This window comes from Propithecus coquereli, unplaced genomic scaffold (assembly GCF_000956105.1).
Source record: "Propithecus coquereli isolate 6110/MARCELLA unplaced genomic scaffold, Pcoq_1.0 Scaffold35, whole genome shotgun sequence".
Lineage (NCBI taxonomy): Eukaryota > Metazoa > Chordata > Mammalia > Primates > Indriidae > Propithecus > Propithecus coquereli.
The window spans coordinates 5,306,338-5,322,857 of record NW_012149174.1 but is presented as its reverse complement, the minus strand read 5'-3'; the positions used below and the strand labels follow the sequence as shown (position 1 = coordinate 5,322,857).

The 16,520-nt window shown below is 40.4% G+C and overlaps 1 protein-coding gene across 1 annotated transcript in view; it reads left to right on the top strand.

Moving 5' to 3' along the window:
- The window catches only part of AK9 (adenylate kinase 9), a 149,542-nt gene extending 137,802 nt beyond the window's left edge, over positions 1–11,740 (top strand). The window contains exons 30-35 of the mRNA XM_012651132.1: positions 5,065–5,261; positions 6,506–6,675; positions 6,909–7,007; positions 9,000–9,102; positions 10,322–10,436; positions 11,034–11,740. Of these exons, the coding sequence (XP_012506586.1) occupies positions 5,065–5,261; positions 6,506–6,675; positions 6,909–7,007; positions 9,000–9,102; positions 10,322–10,436; positions 11,034–11,236 (887 nt within the window). The 3' untranslated portion in view covers positions 11,237–11,740. The remainder of the gene's footprint in view (positions 1–5,064; positions 5,262–6,505; positions 6,676–6,908; positions 7,008–8,999; positions 9,103–10,321; positions 10,437–11,033) is intronic.
- The last annotated feature ends 4,780 nt before the right edge of the window (positions 11,741–16,520 follow it).

Here is a 16,520-nt window from a genome sequence, read left to right as displayed (position 1 = left end):
AAGAAATTGGCTGGACAACTAAAAATATATAGAAAAAATTAGCTGGGCATGGTGGCGCATGCCTGTAGTCCCAGCTACTTGGGAGGCTGAGGCAGGAGGATTGCTTAAGCTCAGGAGTTTGAGGTTGCTGTGAGTTAGGCTGATGCCACAGTACTCTAGCCTGGGCAACAGAGCAAGACTCTGTCTCCAAAAAAAAAAGATTGTTCGTCTATATTTGAAATTCATGGAAGAACATGTTTGATTATATAGTCCTATTAAATAGTTTCTTGATTTTCTCCAAAAATACACAAAATAGGAGGAAAGTTACCTACTCTGATATCTCTAAAAAGGTTGATGACTAATTAGAAGTTATCTGTAGGGGTCTCACAAACATCTGTTTAATGATTTTGTTTAACTTGGGAAACCACAGAGAAGATACGATGAGGTACGTGGGAGCAATACGACTAAGGGAACCTTGTACAAGGAAAATTGCAGTGAGGATTCCGATAATAACTGCTCATTTATCTTGCTTCATTATTTGGGCATAACCGGTATCTCTGGTTCCTGTTTGTCTACAGATTGGGAATTTGTTTTCACCCGAGGATTGTAAGACAGGAAAATAAGAGTGCAAGGAAAGGGAGAATTGAGGTTTTAGAAACCCATTCTCAATAAGCTCTGGATAGCATTGCGCTAGTTAAACACACCACAGCAGACTTTGAAAGCCAAAACTGTGCCTTGTTTGTCTTTCTGTTACTCTATTTCACCCTGCCTGTCTTAGATTGGGTTCCCTGGAAACAGACTCAAGATAAAAAGTCATGTGCAGAAGCTTTAGCAGGCAGAAATACTTTCAGGAGCAGAGCTGCAGATTTAGCAACTAAAAATACAGGACACCCAATTAAATTCGAATTTGAGATAAACAACAAGTAGTTTGTTAGTATAAGTATATTCCAAATATCACATGACATATACTAAAAACTATTCATTGTTTGTCTGAAATTCAAACTTAACTAGGCATCCGGTACTTTATCTGGGACCTCTAATCAGGAGATATACCTGTAGGCAAGAGGAAGGTGGAATTGGGCAGAGGGAGACACTAACCTGCAGGGTAGTGGAAACAGAGCCCTTAGCAGATCCTATAGGGAAATACTGGAGCTGGGATGGACCTTCAAAATTTCCCAAATTGAGGGGAGGGGCCAGGCGTTGTATCCCCCATCAGCCTATCATTGACCACAGGCCACCCGGGGAGGAAGGAAAACTTGTACAACCTGTGGCAGAGGGGCAATCCCAGTCCAGCTGTGAGCCATCAGTGCCACTGTTCCCAGCAGCCAGGGATGGGTCGATTCATCAGCCCTGAAGGGGAACCCGGATGGGGTACCACAGTGTTCACTGCATTATTCCAGTGCCTTGCCTCTGCCTCAGATAGTTTAATCTGACTGAAGCCTGCCCTGTTCTCTTCTGCTCCAGCTTCCACAGAATAATCCAGCCTGTACCTATTTGCTTGAAGTTGGTTTTTCTTTTTTTCATGTTACCGTTCCTTTGTAAACTGTTCAAATGATCCTCCCCTATCAGGGGCCAAGGCTTACCCTGACCAATGTGATGGCATGAGGCCAGGGCTAGAATATAAAGAGATGCTTTCTCATTCTGCCACATTCCAACATAGCATATGTAGACATTGCCAGATGTCACCAAGAATATCCCAAGAATTACAAAAAGAGATATTTGAGTGTCATCTGAAACTTGAAATTACGTGATTCTAAATTACTGTCAGGATTGGTGAGGTTCAGTACATCTAAGCTAAAGAGCAATCTACGAATACATAGTATTATTAATATAATACTATAGTACCTTATAGTATAATATTATAACACTACATATTATTGTTCTATAGTACCATATATTATATTACTACTATAGTACTATAGTAGTGTAATATTCTTTGTAGGAAATAAATATTGGAGCTTCTTAGCCTTTTCATCTGTGTCATAAACAACAGAGAGAATAATGTGTTAGTTATCTACTATTACATAACACATTAGTCTAAAACTTAGCAACTGAAAACAATGCACACACACACACACACATATACACACACAGAGTTTCTACGGGTCAGGAATCTGGACACAGTTTAGCAGGGTGGTTTCTCACAAGGCTACAATCAAGGTGTTGGCCCGGGCTATGGTCTCTTCTGAAGGCTCAACTGAAAAAGAATCCACTACCACGCTCACTCACGTGATTCAGTTCCTTGAGGGTTATTGGGCTGAAGACCTCAGTTCCTTGCTGGCTGTTGGTGCTGGGTTCCTGGCCACGTGGACCTCTCCAACACAGCAGCTTGTTTTATCAAGTGAACAAGTTGAAAAGGCAAGAAAGAGTGCTGGCCAGACTGAAATGACAATCTTTTGTAACTGTTTCCATTTTTTAGGGCTGCTGTAACAAAGTGCCACAAACTTGGTGTCCTAAATAACAAAAATGTATTTTCTCACAGTCCTGGAGGCTAGAAGTCCAAAAGGTGTTGGCAGGGCCATGCTCTCTCCGAAGACTCTAGGGGAGGATCTCTTTCATGTCTCTGTCTTAGTTCCAGTGCTGGCCAGCAATCCTCGGTGTTCCCTGGTTTGTAGATGCATCATTCCATTCTCCTTTTATGTCATCACATGGCACTCTGTGTGTGTGTGTGTCTCTGTGTCTTCACGTGTCATTCTCCTCTCTGCATCTATCTGTCTGTGTCTATTTATCTGTCCCTATTTCCAAAAAAGGTCACAACATAGGTATTGGGAGTATTTCAACATCTCTTTCTGGCAGACACAATTCAGCCCATAACAGTAAACTAATCTTGGAAGTGACATCTGATTACTTTTGCCGTATTCTATTTATTAGAAGCAAGTGACTGGGTCCAGCTGTCACATAGGAGTGGCGGTTACACAAGGAAGTGAACACCACAAGGCAGAGTTCCAGAATACCACTGAGTCATGTCACATCAGCCCACCCCGGGGCCTCCAATGATGCACATGATACATGATGCAGTGAAGGAATTCACAATCAGAGTTATGATCAGATTAATAGGGTAATTGGGAATGTTAGGTGACAAGAATTTTATGTAGTGAGATTTGGTAAGTTTCAAAGTCATTTTGTTTTAAGACAAGTAATGCTACCCTAGAAAGCCTTCTCTTAATTCTGTGAAAGATGTACAAAGACAGTCAGGAGATGTCTGGCACTCCAACTGGCACTATGAACTCTTCAGAGAAGACCAGAACCTGATGATGTGGTCAGCATGCATGGTTGGTGTCCTTTCTTGTGGGACTCAGAAATAGAGTTGGAGTTTCTGATTGAACTTTGTTGACTCTGTTGAGTCTTAGATTTTACCATTTGAAAAATGCTGTATTGTCATCAGTTTTCCTCCTAGAGATCTTTTGGGAATAGTGCTGACACCATGCTGATGATTCTTTGCTTTCAAGGGGTAAATGGAGGATGGCAGCCAATAATAAGCCAATGGTTGCTTAAAGGAGTGCCAGTTAATAAAGATCCTTTATTTTGTGCATGTTCTTCCTCCTCCTCCCGCCCCTTGTTTAAAAGCAAAATTGCACGATGGAAACCTCTTTGGGCATGGCTTCCCACCCATCTCCTTTTCAGGATTAGGTCTGGCCTTTTGGGGAGGTGGGGGTAGCAGTTAGTATCAGGGCACCTCATCTCCTGGATGCCCACAGCCTCCTTCCCCTCAGAGGCAGGCAGATTGATGAGGTGATGCTGTGACATGGCGCAGGTCCACATCTCTGGCCAGTGATTCCAAAATAAAAAACCTCTAAAAACCTCAAGTTTATTCCGTAAGTCATTTGAAGGCAAAACTTGACCTGAGCTGACATGTGGCTATTCATAATCTTTATGTACCCCAGTTAGTGAGGAGGGGCCATCCTATTTGGTTGGAGAAATTTAAAGTCATAGATAAAGTCATTAAGTCATTACAGGGTGCTGCCCCAGACCCTGAAAGGGTGTGATATATTTCTAAAATCAGAAATATTCTGAATTGTCCAATATATCTGGTCCCAAAGGTTTCAGAAAAGGGATTGCAGTTCTGTGATAGCACATCTTAAAGGAGATCATTTCTATCCTAGCAAACAAACAACAAAACTATGATTTATGCTTCGTAATTTTATAGTTAGTTTAAGACCTGCTTAGGCATAATTTTAAAAAAAAGGTAAAACTTTCCCCTGGTGAAAGGACCATTAAAATATATTGGGTTCAAAATTTACTCGTTATAACTAAAATGTATAAGAAAGTAATTCGATTTTCTGTAACATCTCATATTGCTTTAAACTCCCTATTCCAAGGAGTATTGGAGAGGAAAAACTCTCAAACTTGCCTTTTAAAGGAAACTGGGCTCTTTCTTTTTAAAATAGATTCTTTAGGGTAAAACTAGTCACTTTTGCCTTCTCTTGAGTGGCACAGGGAGAAGTTTGTGTGAGTAACATCGTGTCAACAGACTATTTGAACTTCCTGAAATCTATCCCATAAAAATTTTTAAAATATGTAGCAAATTTACATATGTGTGTAAGTGGGTATGTATTCTCATGCACACATATATAAATTGTGTGTGTGTATATATATTGTTTATAACATGTATAGTTTATAATAGCTAAGAACTAAAACAGTCAAAACATTCATCAATAGATAAGTGGTTAAGTGAACTGTAATATATTTATACAGTGGAATAGTATGTATAAATTAAAAAGAATTAGGTAAATCATATAAACTTATATGGAAAGATGTCAAAGACCATAACTAACTGATACAAGCAAGTTGCAGAATAATGCTTACAGTACAGTGGCGTAAGCATACTGTATGCAAAAAAGAGTATATGCAAATGTATAGAAAAAAGACTGCAAAGGTTATAAACCCAACAGTGATTACCTCTCAGAAGTGTTGGATTGAGAGGATGGAGGTGTGAATAGTAACTTTTATATTTTACTCTATTATTTGGTATTTTATTACGTGTATATATTTGTATAGGACTGTGTAGTTGGAATTATTTTAATTTTGTAAATCATTGTGTTTTCTATGAAAAAAATGTAATAATAGTTAATATGTTAATACCAGGAAAAGCGGCCTGCATTGACAAGTTATGTATCACACCACAAGAGCTGATTTCTCGCCTGGGAGAATTTGGACAGTTCTGCCCCGTCAGCCTGGCAGAAACATGTGAATTATTGGATTGCTCTGTAACAGACTCCTTGGAATTTGCAGCAGAGTTCAGGGGGCACTATTATAAAATGAATTCTCAGGAAAAACTGAATGTAAGTTTGTTCCTAACTCCAAATATTTACTAAGGAAAGAAAATGCCTTATCTTGGAATTTGTCAAAGAGGAAGGGGTGGGCGTTGCTGGGAACACCCAGAAACTTGGGATTGGGAGCCCCATTATTGGGACCTGTGATTCTGGGACCAGTGAGGCAACTCAGTGGTCAGTCCTGCAACTGCACTGCAGGATATATTTGGAAACATTGCAGAAATCCAGGGTCAGTGATGGCCCCTTGGTCTGGGCCAGCCTAGTAGGTGGGGAAAGCCAAGGTGAGCCCCCCCAATACTGGGATGCTGAGCGTCAAGGGCTCTGCCCGCAGGTGGGCACCCTGGGGATTCAGCTCAGGGGCTGCAGAAGGAAAATCAGAGTCAGTGGAAATGAAGCAAGAGCTGATGTACGTCTCCTGGGCTTTAAATTGTTTTCTATTGCTAGAATTTCCCATACACCTTATATTTTTGTTTAATGAAACAGAATATAGATTTGTTCTGATATTATAATGTCCATAATTTGATGATATAGAAAGACTGGTGGTTGAAAACAATAATGAAAACAAAGATACCTCTGAACATTTTATTTTCCTCTGAGAATTAGAATTTTTTATCCCTTTATTAAGGAGATGTCTATTTCTTCCTGCTTATTTAAATGGTAATCACAGAATTTTAAAACTAGAATGACATTAGAGATCATGTCACTGGCCCACCCCCTCCATTTTACAGAGTGGTACCTGAAGCTGGAGTCAACTCACCTGCCAAAGGGCACCCACCTGGTTCATTATGCGGCAGGACAGAAAGGCCAGCAGTTGAGCGTGCATGCTCCACTGCCCGCCATGTCATAGGAGTGCAGCGAATTTTTTTGTATGGAGGAATGAATGAATGAGTGAGCGAGATTAGCAGAGACTGTAGATGTGATCAGTCAGTTTAAGGAACTTCCAGTCAGAGGAGAAGTTATCAGTGCAGGAGCAGCAGATGCCACTGCTGAAAATGGGGAGAGTGCAGGAGAGCCTCAGTGGATTTCTGATTGGCACAGCATTCCTGGTTTAAATGGTCTTGCTACTGTAACCCTTTTTTTGGTGTACATTTATGGGGTGCAAGTGTCATTTTGTTGCATGGATAATTGCACAGAGATCAAGTTAGGGCTTTTAGGGTATCTATCACCCAAATAATGTATGTTGTACCTATTGAGTAATTTCTCATCATCCACCCCTCCCGTCCCCCCACCACCCTGTGATCTTTTTCTAATAGAAATTCTTGGAGAACCCAGAATTATACGTGCCTCCCTTAGCACCCCATCCACTCCCGTCTGCTGACATGCTCCCCAAAAGGCTGACGCTGTCAGAGCTGAAGAGTCGGTTCCCCAAGTGTGCCGAGCTCCAGGGCTACTGCCCGGTGACCTACCAAGATGGAAAACAAAGGCAAGTCCTCGCCTTCCTGCAAGTACAGAATGATAGTCTACTCAGAACTAGTGGTTCATATGACAATCTTAACATTTTTGTCCAAAGGTTGCTATTGTTTAGTTGGAAAAATGTTCTATTTCTTCCTTGAGCTGCATAGGTAGAAAAATTAAACATTTTTGATGTTTTATTTAAATGGTTTTGCATATTAATTATACAATAGGGGGGTTTTGGTTTGTTTTTTGGCTTTTCAGATATGAAGCCCTAGTACCTGGTAACATTAACTATGCTGCAGAATATCGTGATCGTATATATATTTGTGAGAATAAAGAAAAACTCCAGAAATTCTTGAGGTGAGACCATTCACTAAGTCCCAAATATTTATTGAATTTCTTCTGTGCTCCATGCAGCGTACTGAGGAACTGGGCGGGGGAGATATATATGCGAGAGAGAGAGAGAGAGAGAGGGAGAGAGAGAGAGAGAGAGAGAGAGAGAGAGAGAGAGAGAGTGTGTGTGTGATGGTGAACGAGGACTAGTCCCTGCCATCCCAAAGCCTGAGGTCCAGGGTAAGATAGACTTTAAGTACCTGATAACAACAGAATGTGATGGAGTTTAGGGTGGGCAAATGCCTGGACTTCTGGGACAGTGTAGCCCGAAGGACTGATTGAATTATCTGTTGAGTAAGGCCAGAATAAGGAGTGGGACTTGGCTAGATGAGGGGAAAGAGGGACACGTTTCAAACAGAGGGACCCACGCACAAACCTGGCCCAGGGATCACTCAACTACAAGGAATTCAGCATGGCTGGATGTGACATGGGGAGGGATGAAGGAGCAAAGGTGAGGCCAGTGGTGGGGAGCAGGACCAGAGTTTGGGAGGTCAAGTGAAACCCACTACGAAGCCTCTGGACTTGACCGAAGGGCAATATGAGTAATTGACTGGTTGTGTAAGTTAGGTCAGTGTCATAATCAAATCTGCTCTGGAGTGAGACCATCATTGGAGTGTTGATAATGGGTTGGAGGCAGGAAGACCAGTTATGAGGCTGTCTGAGTAATCCTGTCCAACATTTGGTGCTGTGTTTAAACTCACCTATAAGAATCATGTGGGAAAAGCAGGCTTGGGACCATGCCCTGAGAGACACCAAGAGCTGAGACGGGAGACTGAGAAAGAACCACAGTGAGGTGAAAGGGGCGTCAGAGGGGAGGCAGAAAGTCTCCGGGATGGCGTGGCCAACAGATTGAAACGCTGCTTTAGAGGTCAGGCAAGTCAAGGGCTGTGAAATGTCTGAGATTGAAGTGGCAGTGGCTCTTGGGTGACGTTGGCAAGAAAGGCTCAGTCAAGCAAAGTGAGTGGAAGTCAACCACAGAGGTCCGAAGAGTGGATGCAAGATGAAGAAATGAAGACCTTGCCTGTAGTCCAGAATTTGGGAACACAGATGCCTACAGCGGGCGGGAGGCAGAGGACCTCAGGGAAGCAGATTGGCTGTGAAGCCATCACAGAGTGGGGACTGCTGCACACCAGGCTGCCTGTAGCCCGCTACAGGGAGCAGCAACTACTCATTCACTGCCAGACATTTCTGCTTTTCCTTTTCACAAGCGTCTGGAAACCAAATTTCTTTTTAAATTGTGCAGATCTTTAAACACTGATGACTGATTCAAATTTAAAAATAATATACCATGTAGATCAAATCACATCTGCAGATAGCATTTGCGCAGTCGCTTGCAATCTCTAGGGAAGCTCACTGCTTGAAGAAGTTTAATTTTAAAAAGAGAAGAGATGTTAGTTGCTGGAAGAAATATAAGAAGTGAAGGAGGTTTGTCTTTTTTTTTTAATGGGGGAATTATGAGAACGTTCACGTGCAGATGCGTGAGATGGATCCAATAACGAAGGAAAAGCCAGATGCAAAGGAGAGGGAGTAAGAAATTGCTATAGTAAGATACCTGGAAAGAAGGTGCTGGATCCAATGTGTGGGCAGGGACTGGTCTCAGGTGGGAGGTACCTCTGCTTGTTATCAGCAACTGAGGAAGTCCAACCCGATGGCCTTTTTGTGTACAGCATGGCATCTGCCTGGGGGTGAGAGGTCCTTAGAAGAGTCAAAAGTTTGAGGAATAAAGTATTTCATAGTTGCTGTGAACAATAAGAAAGCTGAGAATAGGTGGGCGGGGATGGAGACCAGGTGGGTGGATCACCATGAACTTTTAGGAGCCCCAATCTTCCCACTTGTATAATTTTCTCCAGGGGAGGAAAACAAGTAGCGAACTTTATCTGTAATTGTCTCTTGCATATTCCTATATACACACAATGAGTATATTTGTGAACAACCATCTAATGAACTTTGTGTTCTTAGGTCACCAATGAAATACTGGGATCAGAAGCTTCCACACAAACTGCCCCCATTAAGGGAACCGATAATTCTCACTAGTCTTCCTTTGCCTGGATATCTGGAACAGGTTCTCTTTTGTCATTTTCTATGATACATGTTAGAAGAGTACAACAGTATCTTCTTTTTAGCAATAATTTTCATTTTGGTAACAATAAAATTGAAGGCAGAGTTTTATGATTTTAAGCTGCAAACAGTAAAATTCAAGGCAAAGTTTTCTGCTGTTAAGCTGCAAATCCACTCTTAACCTATTTTGTTTATGGATGGTTGTTAAAATAAAAAGTGTGAAAATCCCCTGATTCCATAGCTAATTCCCGGATATCTGCACTGAAGTAAAAAGAGAGTTGATGTCATAAAATTATTTACATTTGACATGGATATGTAGTTTGGTTCTTGTTTTTGAATTTCAGTGTCTGTAAAACTTTTTCATAATTTGAAATGTGCAGATTCAGTCTCCTCCAGGTTCATTCACTACTGACAAGAGTTGCGTGGCAGTGCCTTGACAACTGAACCTCAAAGCCCATATTTTGCTCAAAATCCGGATGAAGATATCAATTCATCACATTTTATTTATTCAAATGTAACTCTTTTTAAAGATAGTAAAACTTAGCAGCAGCCAACTATTCTTAAAGCTATTTTTTTTTAATTTCTACAAAATAAAAGTCTAGGGCACAACTTCGTACCTTTATCAGAAATTCTTTTATTTTTTCAACTTGCCTAGACGGTTAGCCTTTGATCTGGTTTAACTTGAAAATTCCAGGTGAGGCTCACCCAGAAATGAATCTTCTTGTAAATGCTGAATTTTATCAGAACGGCCTCGCACCTTCTTCTAGGTACCAGAATCTTGACTACAGTGATAACTGTGGTCTCTGGAATTCCTTTGCAGGTGGCCAAGGGTCCTCACAGTGGCAGGCAATATGGCCAGTTTTGAGAATGGAAGCAGATATGGGCCAAGACAACTCAAAGCCCAGTGTCCCCTTCTTTCTTTTTTAACTTTTTGTTATGAAGAATGTCAAACAGATAAAAATAGAGAGAATTGTGTGGTGAAGCCCGTGCATGTAGCCACCACCCAGCTGGCACTAAGCCAATGTGTAATTTTCCTTTTCCTAATCAAATGTATTTTGTGTTTCTTTCTTATTGGCTAAGTAATCATCTAACCATGTTTATGAGCCCCATCCCCACCCCCAGGAGGCTATTTGAGGCAAGGAATAAGCCTCTCTATTTATTTGCACTAAGAAAAGAAACCAAACTTAAATATACACATAATTGACATTGTTCCCTACCTGCAGGGTATCGCAACTTCTCTAATTAAAGCAATGAATGCAGCAGGATGCTTAAAGCCCAAATTCCCCTTCTTGAGTATAAGGAGGTCTGCACTAGTATACATAGCATTTCATCTAAAAGGTATGTCCTTTTTTAAATTATACACTACTCAGAACTAATGTAACATTAATGATAACATACATGATGAATAGGATTGTTAAACTGGGTTGGTTGCTTGGTTGGGAGACTGTGTGTGTGAGTGTGTCTCAAATACAACACAGGGCAAGTATTTTAAAGAAAATGTAAAAATTGAATTTCTAGTTTTCAAAGGAGAGACTATAAGTAATATAGTCAGCTCTCATAGGGGTGGGGAACCTGGGACCTTGGGGCCGCGTGTGTCCTTCTGGATCCTTGAGTGTGGCCTTTTGACTGAATCCAAATTTTATAGAACAAATCCTTTTAATAAAGAGATTTGTTCTGTGAAGTTTGGATTTGGTCAAGGGGCTGCACTTGGGGATCTGGAGGGCCACATGTGGCCTTGAGGACGCAGGTTCCCCACCCCTGCAAGGTGAATATAGGCAATTATGACCTAAAATAGAATAATCCCGAATCTCATTTGGGATTTGGATATCTCCTCAACCATAGCTATGCAACTCAATCACACAGCCAGTTGTCTTTCTCTTTCCTTTAATGACTCACTAACATAATAGATTCACAGTTCTGTGAAATTTTCTACAGCATTTAATCCCAAAGGTTCTGAATATACAAGAAAAAAGTATAAAAAGAAGATGGAACAGTTTGTGGAGAGATGTGAACTCATAACATACTTAGGTGCCAAGATGACCAGAAAATACAAGGAACCTCAGTTTAGAGCCATTGATTTTGATCATAAATTACAGACCTTCCTCTCTCTCCAAAATATAGACCCAATTAGTGGATAGTTTGCTTAGGTAACTGCAACCTGAATCTCAAGTTGTCACAAAGTGACAGCGGGAAGTCAAGAGCAGTGGACTGAAAATCTGGGCCTCTCTGAAGTACTTTTCCCTCCTGAGAAATGTACACAGTTGCCAGACTTCAAATGGACTCAAAGTTCTGCCAGCCAGGAAGCAACACTCTTCTGTAAGCATAAGTTTTAGTACAGTTTTAAGGTTTATTGCTCTTTGCCTGAACTTTGATGCTTTAACAAAATAGACATTCCATTTATAATTCCATTTAGAATACTAAAGTAACTTATTTTAATAGATTTATTGTTTACTTTTTAACATTTTCAGTAGAAATGTTAGTCTCTGTTAAAGAAAATTATTCATTAAAGGTTAGAAAGCTTCAAGAAACAAAGTTAACATTGATATAAAAACAGAAATATTGGTTATATGTTTTACATAAGAAGTTGTTTATGAACTTTGTGAACATAAGATGCTATTATTTTCCCAAAATAAATGGATTTTTTGATAATTAACTCCCTGCCTCTTTTCTTTTCTTAAGTATTCATGGAAGCATACATTATACATTATTTTATAATTAGAAATCACCTGTAGTTTTAAGAAGGATGACATCTAGAGTTTCATCTAGAGTTTCATCTAGAGTCATTATATATGACATCAATCAAAAAGCATACGTAGAAGAAAACTTACTAAATTGAATTTGAATGAGATTTTAAAAATAAGACCAACTTTTCAGCAGCAGTATTAAAAAGATCTAGAATGTGAAACAGCAAGATTGGCTCTTTAAAACTATTAAAAATATGACCATTAACTGTGTAACCTTGGGTAAATCTTAATTTCTCTGAGGCTTGGTTTCTTAATCTCTAAAATGAATAATTTAGCTCTTTGATCCCTATAAATTGAATAATGTCAGTTAAAAACTAGAAGCCTGTTTTTATATATGTTTTGTATGATATATTTCATAATAAGATGATTTTTAAACAAAATCTGGAAGCCTGTTGTCAAAGTTAGAATAAACGTCAAAAGCCTTTACTTTTTCAGGATACTGGGAGTTGCCAGTGGCTAACAAGTTTCGCTGGCAACTTAAGCCCCTACCCGCTCTTGTTCCTGCCCATTTCTTAATGCTTGTAATTTACCATCTTGTCATCACCAGACTACCAGCTACTGGGTTTTTTATTCTTAACAAGATGTAAGTGTCTTCAGGTCTCTTCAGCCTGTCTACAAATGGGACCTTATTTAGAATAACTGCAGACAGGGCTACTATTTCCAGTCTGATTGCCACATGGCCAGAGAGTGTGCTACTGGCTTTACGCATGTTATCTCTTCATTCTTACACCAAGATCATATAAAGAGTAGAATTCAGATTCAGACCTTATCAGCCTAACTACAGAGCCTTGCACTTAACCCTTGCCACTTCCTAACTGCAAGCACATCCTGGAAACCACCGTAACAGTATCTGTTCTTAAGGTGAGTCGTTGCCCAGAGTCCTTTGTGCGTGTGCGTGTGCAGGTGCATGTGCGTGGAGGTGTGTGTATCACTCCATACATGCACTCAGAGCCACCGGTACTGTTTGCTGTCCTCCTCAGGGGTACAAGTTGTGTTTTCTTTAGCAAGCCATGTCAAGAGGTCCCTAACAAGGAAGAACAGCATTTCTGCAATGAGAAAGGAGAACATGTATCATTTTAAAACCTTATTGAAATTTTCCTTTTGTTTAGAAAATTATGCTTGCATATTATTGTAAATAATCCGTGAACTAGTGTCACCAAATATAATGAAAAAATATTCTGCCTAGGTGTCCAGAGACCCTTAATATCTTCCCTGAGTGAAACAATAAGAGAGTGGATGGCACTGGGGCTCACCCACAAACTGAGACTCCCTTGTGCCCACCCCCATCCTCAAGCTGCTGCCCCAGCCTTGACTGCTCCAGGAAGAGGCTGAGGCGGTGCAGCTCTGAGGGCGAGGAAAACTCTTCAACCAGCCTACGCCTCTATATGGCTTGTTTATACGTCATTTTCACTGCAGCCAAAAGAATGATAATTTCACCCAGGGGGGAGAAGCAGTCTCCATATGACACATCCTAAGACAAAAAGTCATGTAACTATAGTAAATGAAATGTGGAAAAGTAGGGAAAGGGTTTTAGAGTACTTCCTTTCCTTCCTTTTTTTAACGGTTACACTCAGATCCATCGAGTAGATATCCTACATGTGACCATTCCTACTGCTGAACTGTGTACTGTTGTACTGTATTAAAAAACACTGCGATGAATCTTTCCCTCTTGTATTTAGGATTATTGGCCTGACAAACTCTGAGAAATAAAATTTCTGAGTTAAAGGGCATGAATATTCTTAAATGCTATTCATTCACAATTCATATTACCAAACTACTTTCAAAAATGGTTATAGCAATTCATACTACTTCCAGGAGTGCCCAAGGACACCAATTTTATCACTTCTTTACTATCATTTCTCATTATTTCTTTAATATGTGAAAAGTAGAACTTTGTTGCTTTAATCTGAATTAATAGTGAGATTGAACATTATTGTATATGTTGGTCACTAGTTGCATTTTATCTTTGGTGAATTATATCTTCACATCCTTTGCCCTCTGACTTATTAAGCATTTTTAAATTGTTTTGTGTGAGTTCTTCTATGTAAGATAGACATCAATTCTTTGCATTTGCAGTAAAGAAATTCTATTTTTTAGGTACCAAAGGAAAACCTGTTCATCATTCCCTTATGATTTTGAATAGTGTTCTAAGCTCTGGAAATTCTTCCATCTCCAGAGATTTAATAAATATTCTATTCTGTTTTCTCCTACTTTTTGGATTTTTTTAAAGTATATTTAATTCTTTAAGCTCTCTAGAATTCATTTCAGGATATGGTGTGAGCTGTGATTTTAAATTCTTCAAAACTCAAAATACAGTAATAAATACAATAGTTTTTAAAGATTTTCAATTTTATTATATATCTTTCATTTTATTCTTAATTTGAGAATTTATTGAATTCAATTAATTTATTAAAATTCCATAAATTCAGTGGCGAAGGGGAGAGAGTTCAAGGACAGCAAAGGAATGAAAGATACATTTTACATATGAATGCCTCTGTCTAGTCGTGGGTGATTTTTTGTTAAATCTTTTTTTGGTTTGTTCTTGCTTTTGCAAATGGAGACTTGAGGAAAGATATATCTACAAAGCCTGAGAGCCCTTAATTATGGGTGGTTCTGGGAAGAATTCTTAGAGGGAGTGACATTTGGATTAAATGGACCTTTCAGAATCGAGGCAGGTAAAATTAAAGAAATAAATCACAACTGAGATTTTTAAACAGAGAGTGAAAGGCATTCCAAGAATTAGTGTGAGTTTCAAGTCAAGGCTAAGTGAAAAAAAAAAAAGAATTAATTAGCGAGCACGTGTATTCACCAACCCTGAGTGGCAGGCATATTGAGGACCACTTAGTAAATACAAGCATGTGTATGTTTACGAGAACTCTACCAGTCTAGGGTAGGTGATAAAAATATAAGCAGGTACACACCAGCCCTGTGTAGGACACGGGATATGGGATCTGGAACTGGAGCACTTCTGAATTAGTGCTGTAAAATCCCTATACACTATTGCCATTGACCATTAGCAATTACCCTTCTGTTCCCCTCAAATCACTTTAAGTCATAATGAGCCTTGGACTATAGTTTCTTCCAACTTCGGTTATCATCCAACCACCCCAGGCTGCATAAATATTTCTTGTGTCCTTCGTCATGACAAAGGACTTCCACCAACTTTTAATTGCCAGCTGACCATGACCACGTTCTTCCTCCAGTCTCCTGCCAGGTTCTCCACTGACCCAATCCACCTGGAAGCCAGTACGCACATGGCTTCGTTGATGAAGTCCTTGAGTCCTTGTAGCTTCCCAAGGCCTAAAGAAGAGGGGAGAAGAGTGGAGACTGGATTTGGAAGGGAAAGAGAAAAAAATCTGGATCGTATAAGAATGTCCCATGTTACACTATTCATTGTTTCTGAAATTCAAATTTTACTGGGTATCCTATGTTTCATTTGTGAAATCTGCTGCCATTCTCCCCCTCATTCACTGTGCTCCAGCCACACAGGCCTTTCTGTTCCCAGATGCACCAAGCTCATTCCCAGTCTCAGAGCCTTTATACTTGCATCTCCCTTGCCTAGAGCATTCTTATGCCAGATCTTCACACAGCTATGTCAATACCATTCAAATATCAGCCCAAATGTCACCCTATCTTCACTTCACTTCCCGTCAGTCTCCATCCTCACTCTTTATAAAAGTTAAACTTTCTGGGGAATTATATTACTTATTTGTTTACTTATGTGTCTGTCCTGTCTCCCTTTAGTAAAATGTAAGGTTCATAAGGGCAAGGGCCTTGTTAGTTACTGTATCCAGCACCTGACACCATGCCTGGCACTTAGTAGGCATCCAATAAATACTTGTTGGATGAATGAATGACACTCCAAACCCTGTTCTGTAAGATTTAAACTTAAGAGGACCTGCTGGGGGTAGACCAGCTGGCCCTAATAACAACAAAAACATTTTAAGAAAGGTCAACAGAAGGCCAGGTACATTGACTCACGCCTGTAATCCTAACACTTTGGAAAGTCAAGATGGAAGGAATGCTTGAGGCTAGGAGTTTGAGACCAGCCTAAGCAAGAGCGAGACACCTCCCCTTCCCCCCCGCCCCAAAAAAAAATAGAAAAATTAGTGGACCTAATGGCATGTGCCTATAGTCCCAGCTACTCAGGAGGCTGAGGCAGGAGGATCACTTGAGCCCAGGGGTTTGAGGTTGCTGTGAGCTGTGATGATGCCACTGCACTCCAGCCCAGGCAAGAGACTCTGTCAGGAAGAAAGGAAGGAAGGAAGGGAGGGAGGAAGGAAGGGAGGGAGGGAGGAGGAGAAAAATCAACATGGATCCTGAATAAAACTGCCTTGAAGAAAGGACAAGCCTCCACAGTGGGTGGGTGATACTGGAAGATTCTTCAGACCCAGCTTCCCCTCACAGAGCTTGTGTTTTAGTGAGCAATGACCGAATGAGGAAATGGGAGTGCCTGGCTTACCTCTGCACTGAGTCATCTTCAGCTGTTGAGGATCTGTGGAGGACAAGTGTTTTTACTGCAAGCCTTGTGGCAGCAAGAAATAACGGGGCAGCCAAGTCCTAGGACTGAGCTCTCTTCCTGCTGGCATGCAAAGTCAGCTAGAGCTCCCCACCATCCCACTTGAACCCCCACAAATCTGGGAGATTTAGAAGCAATTCAGGATGAAGGGGAAACCTC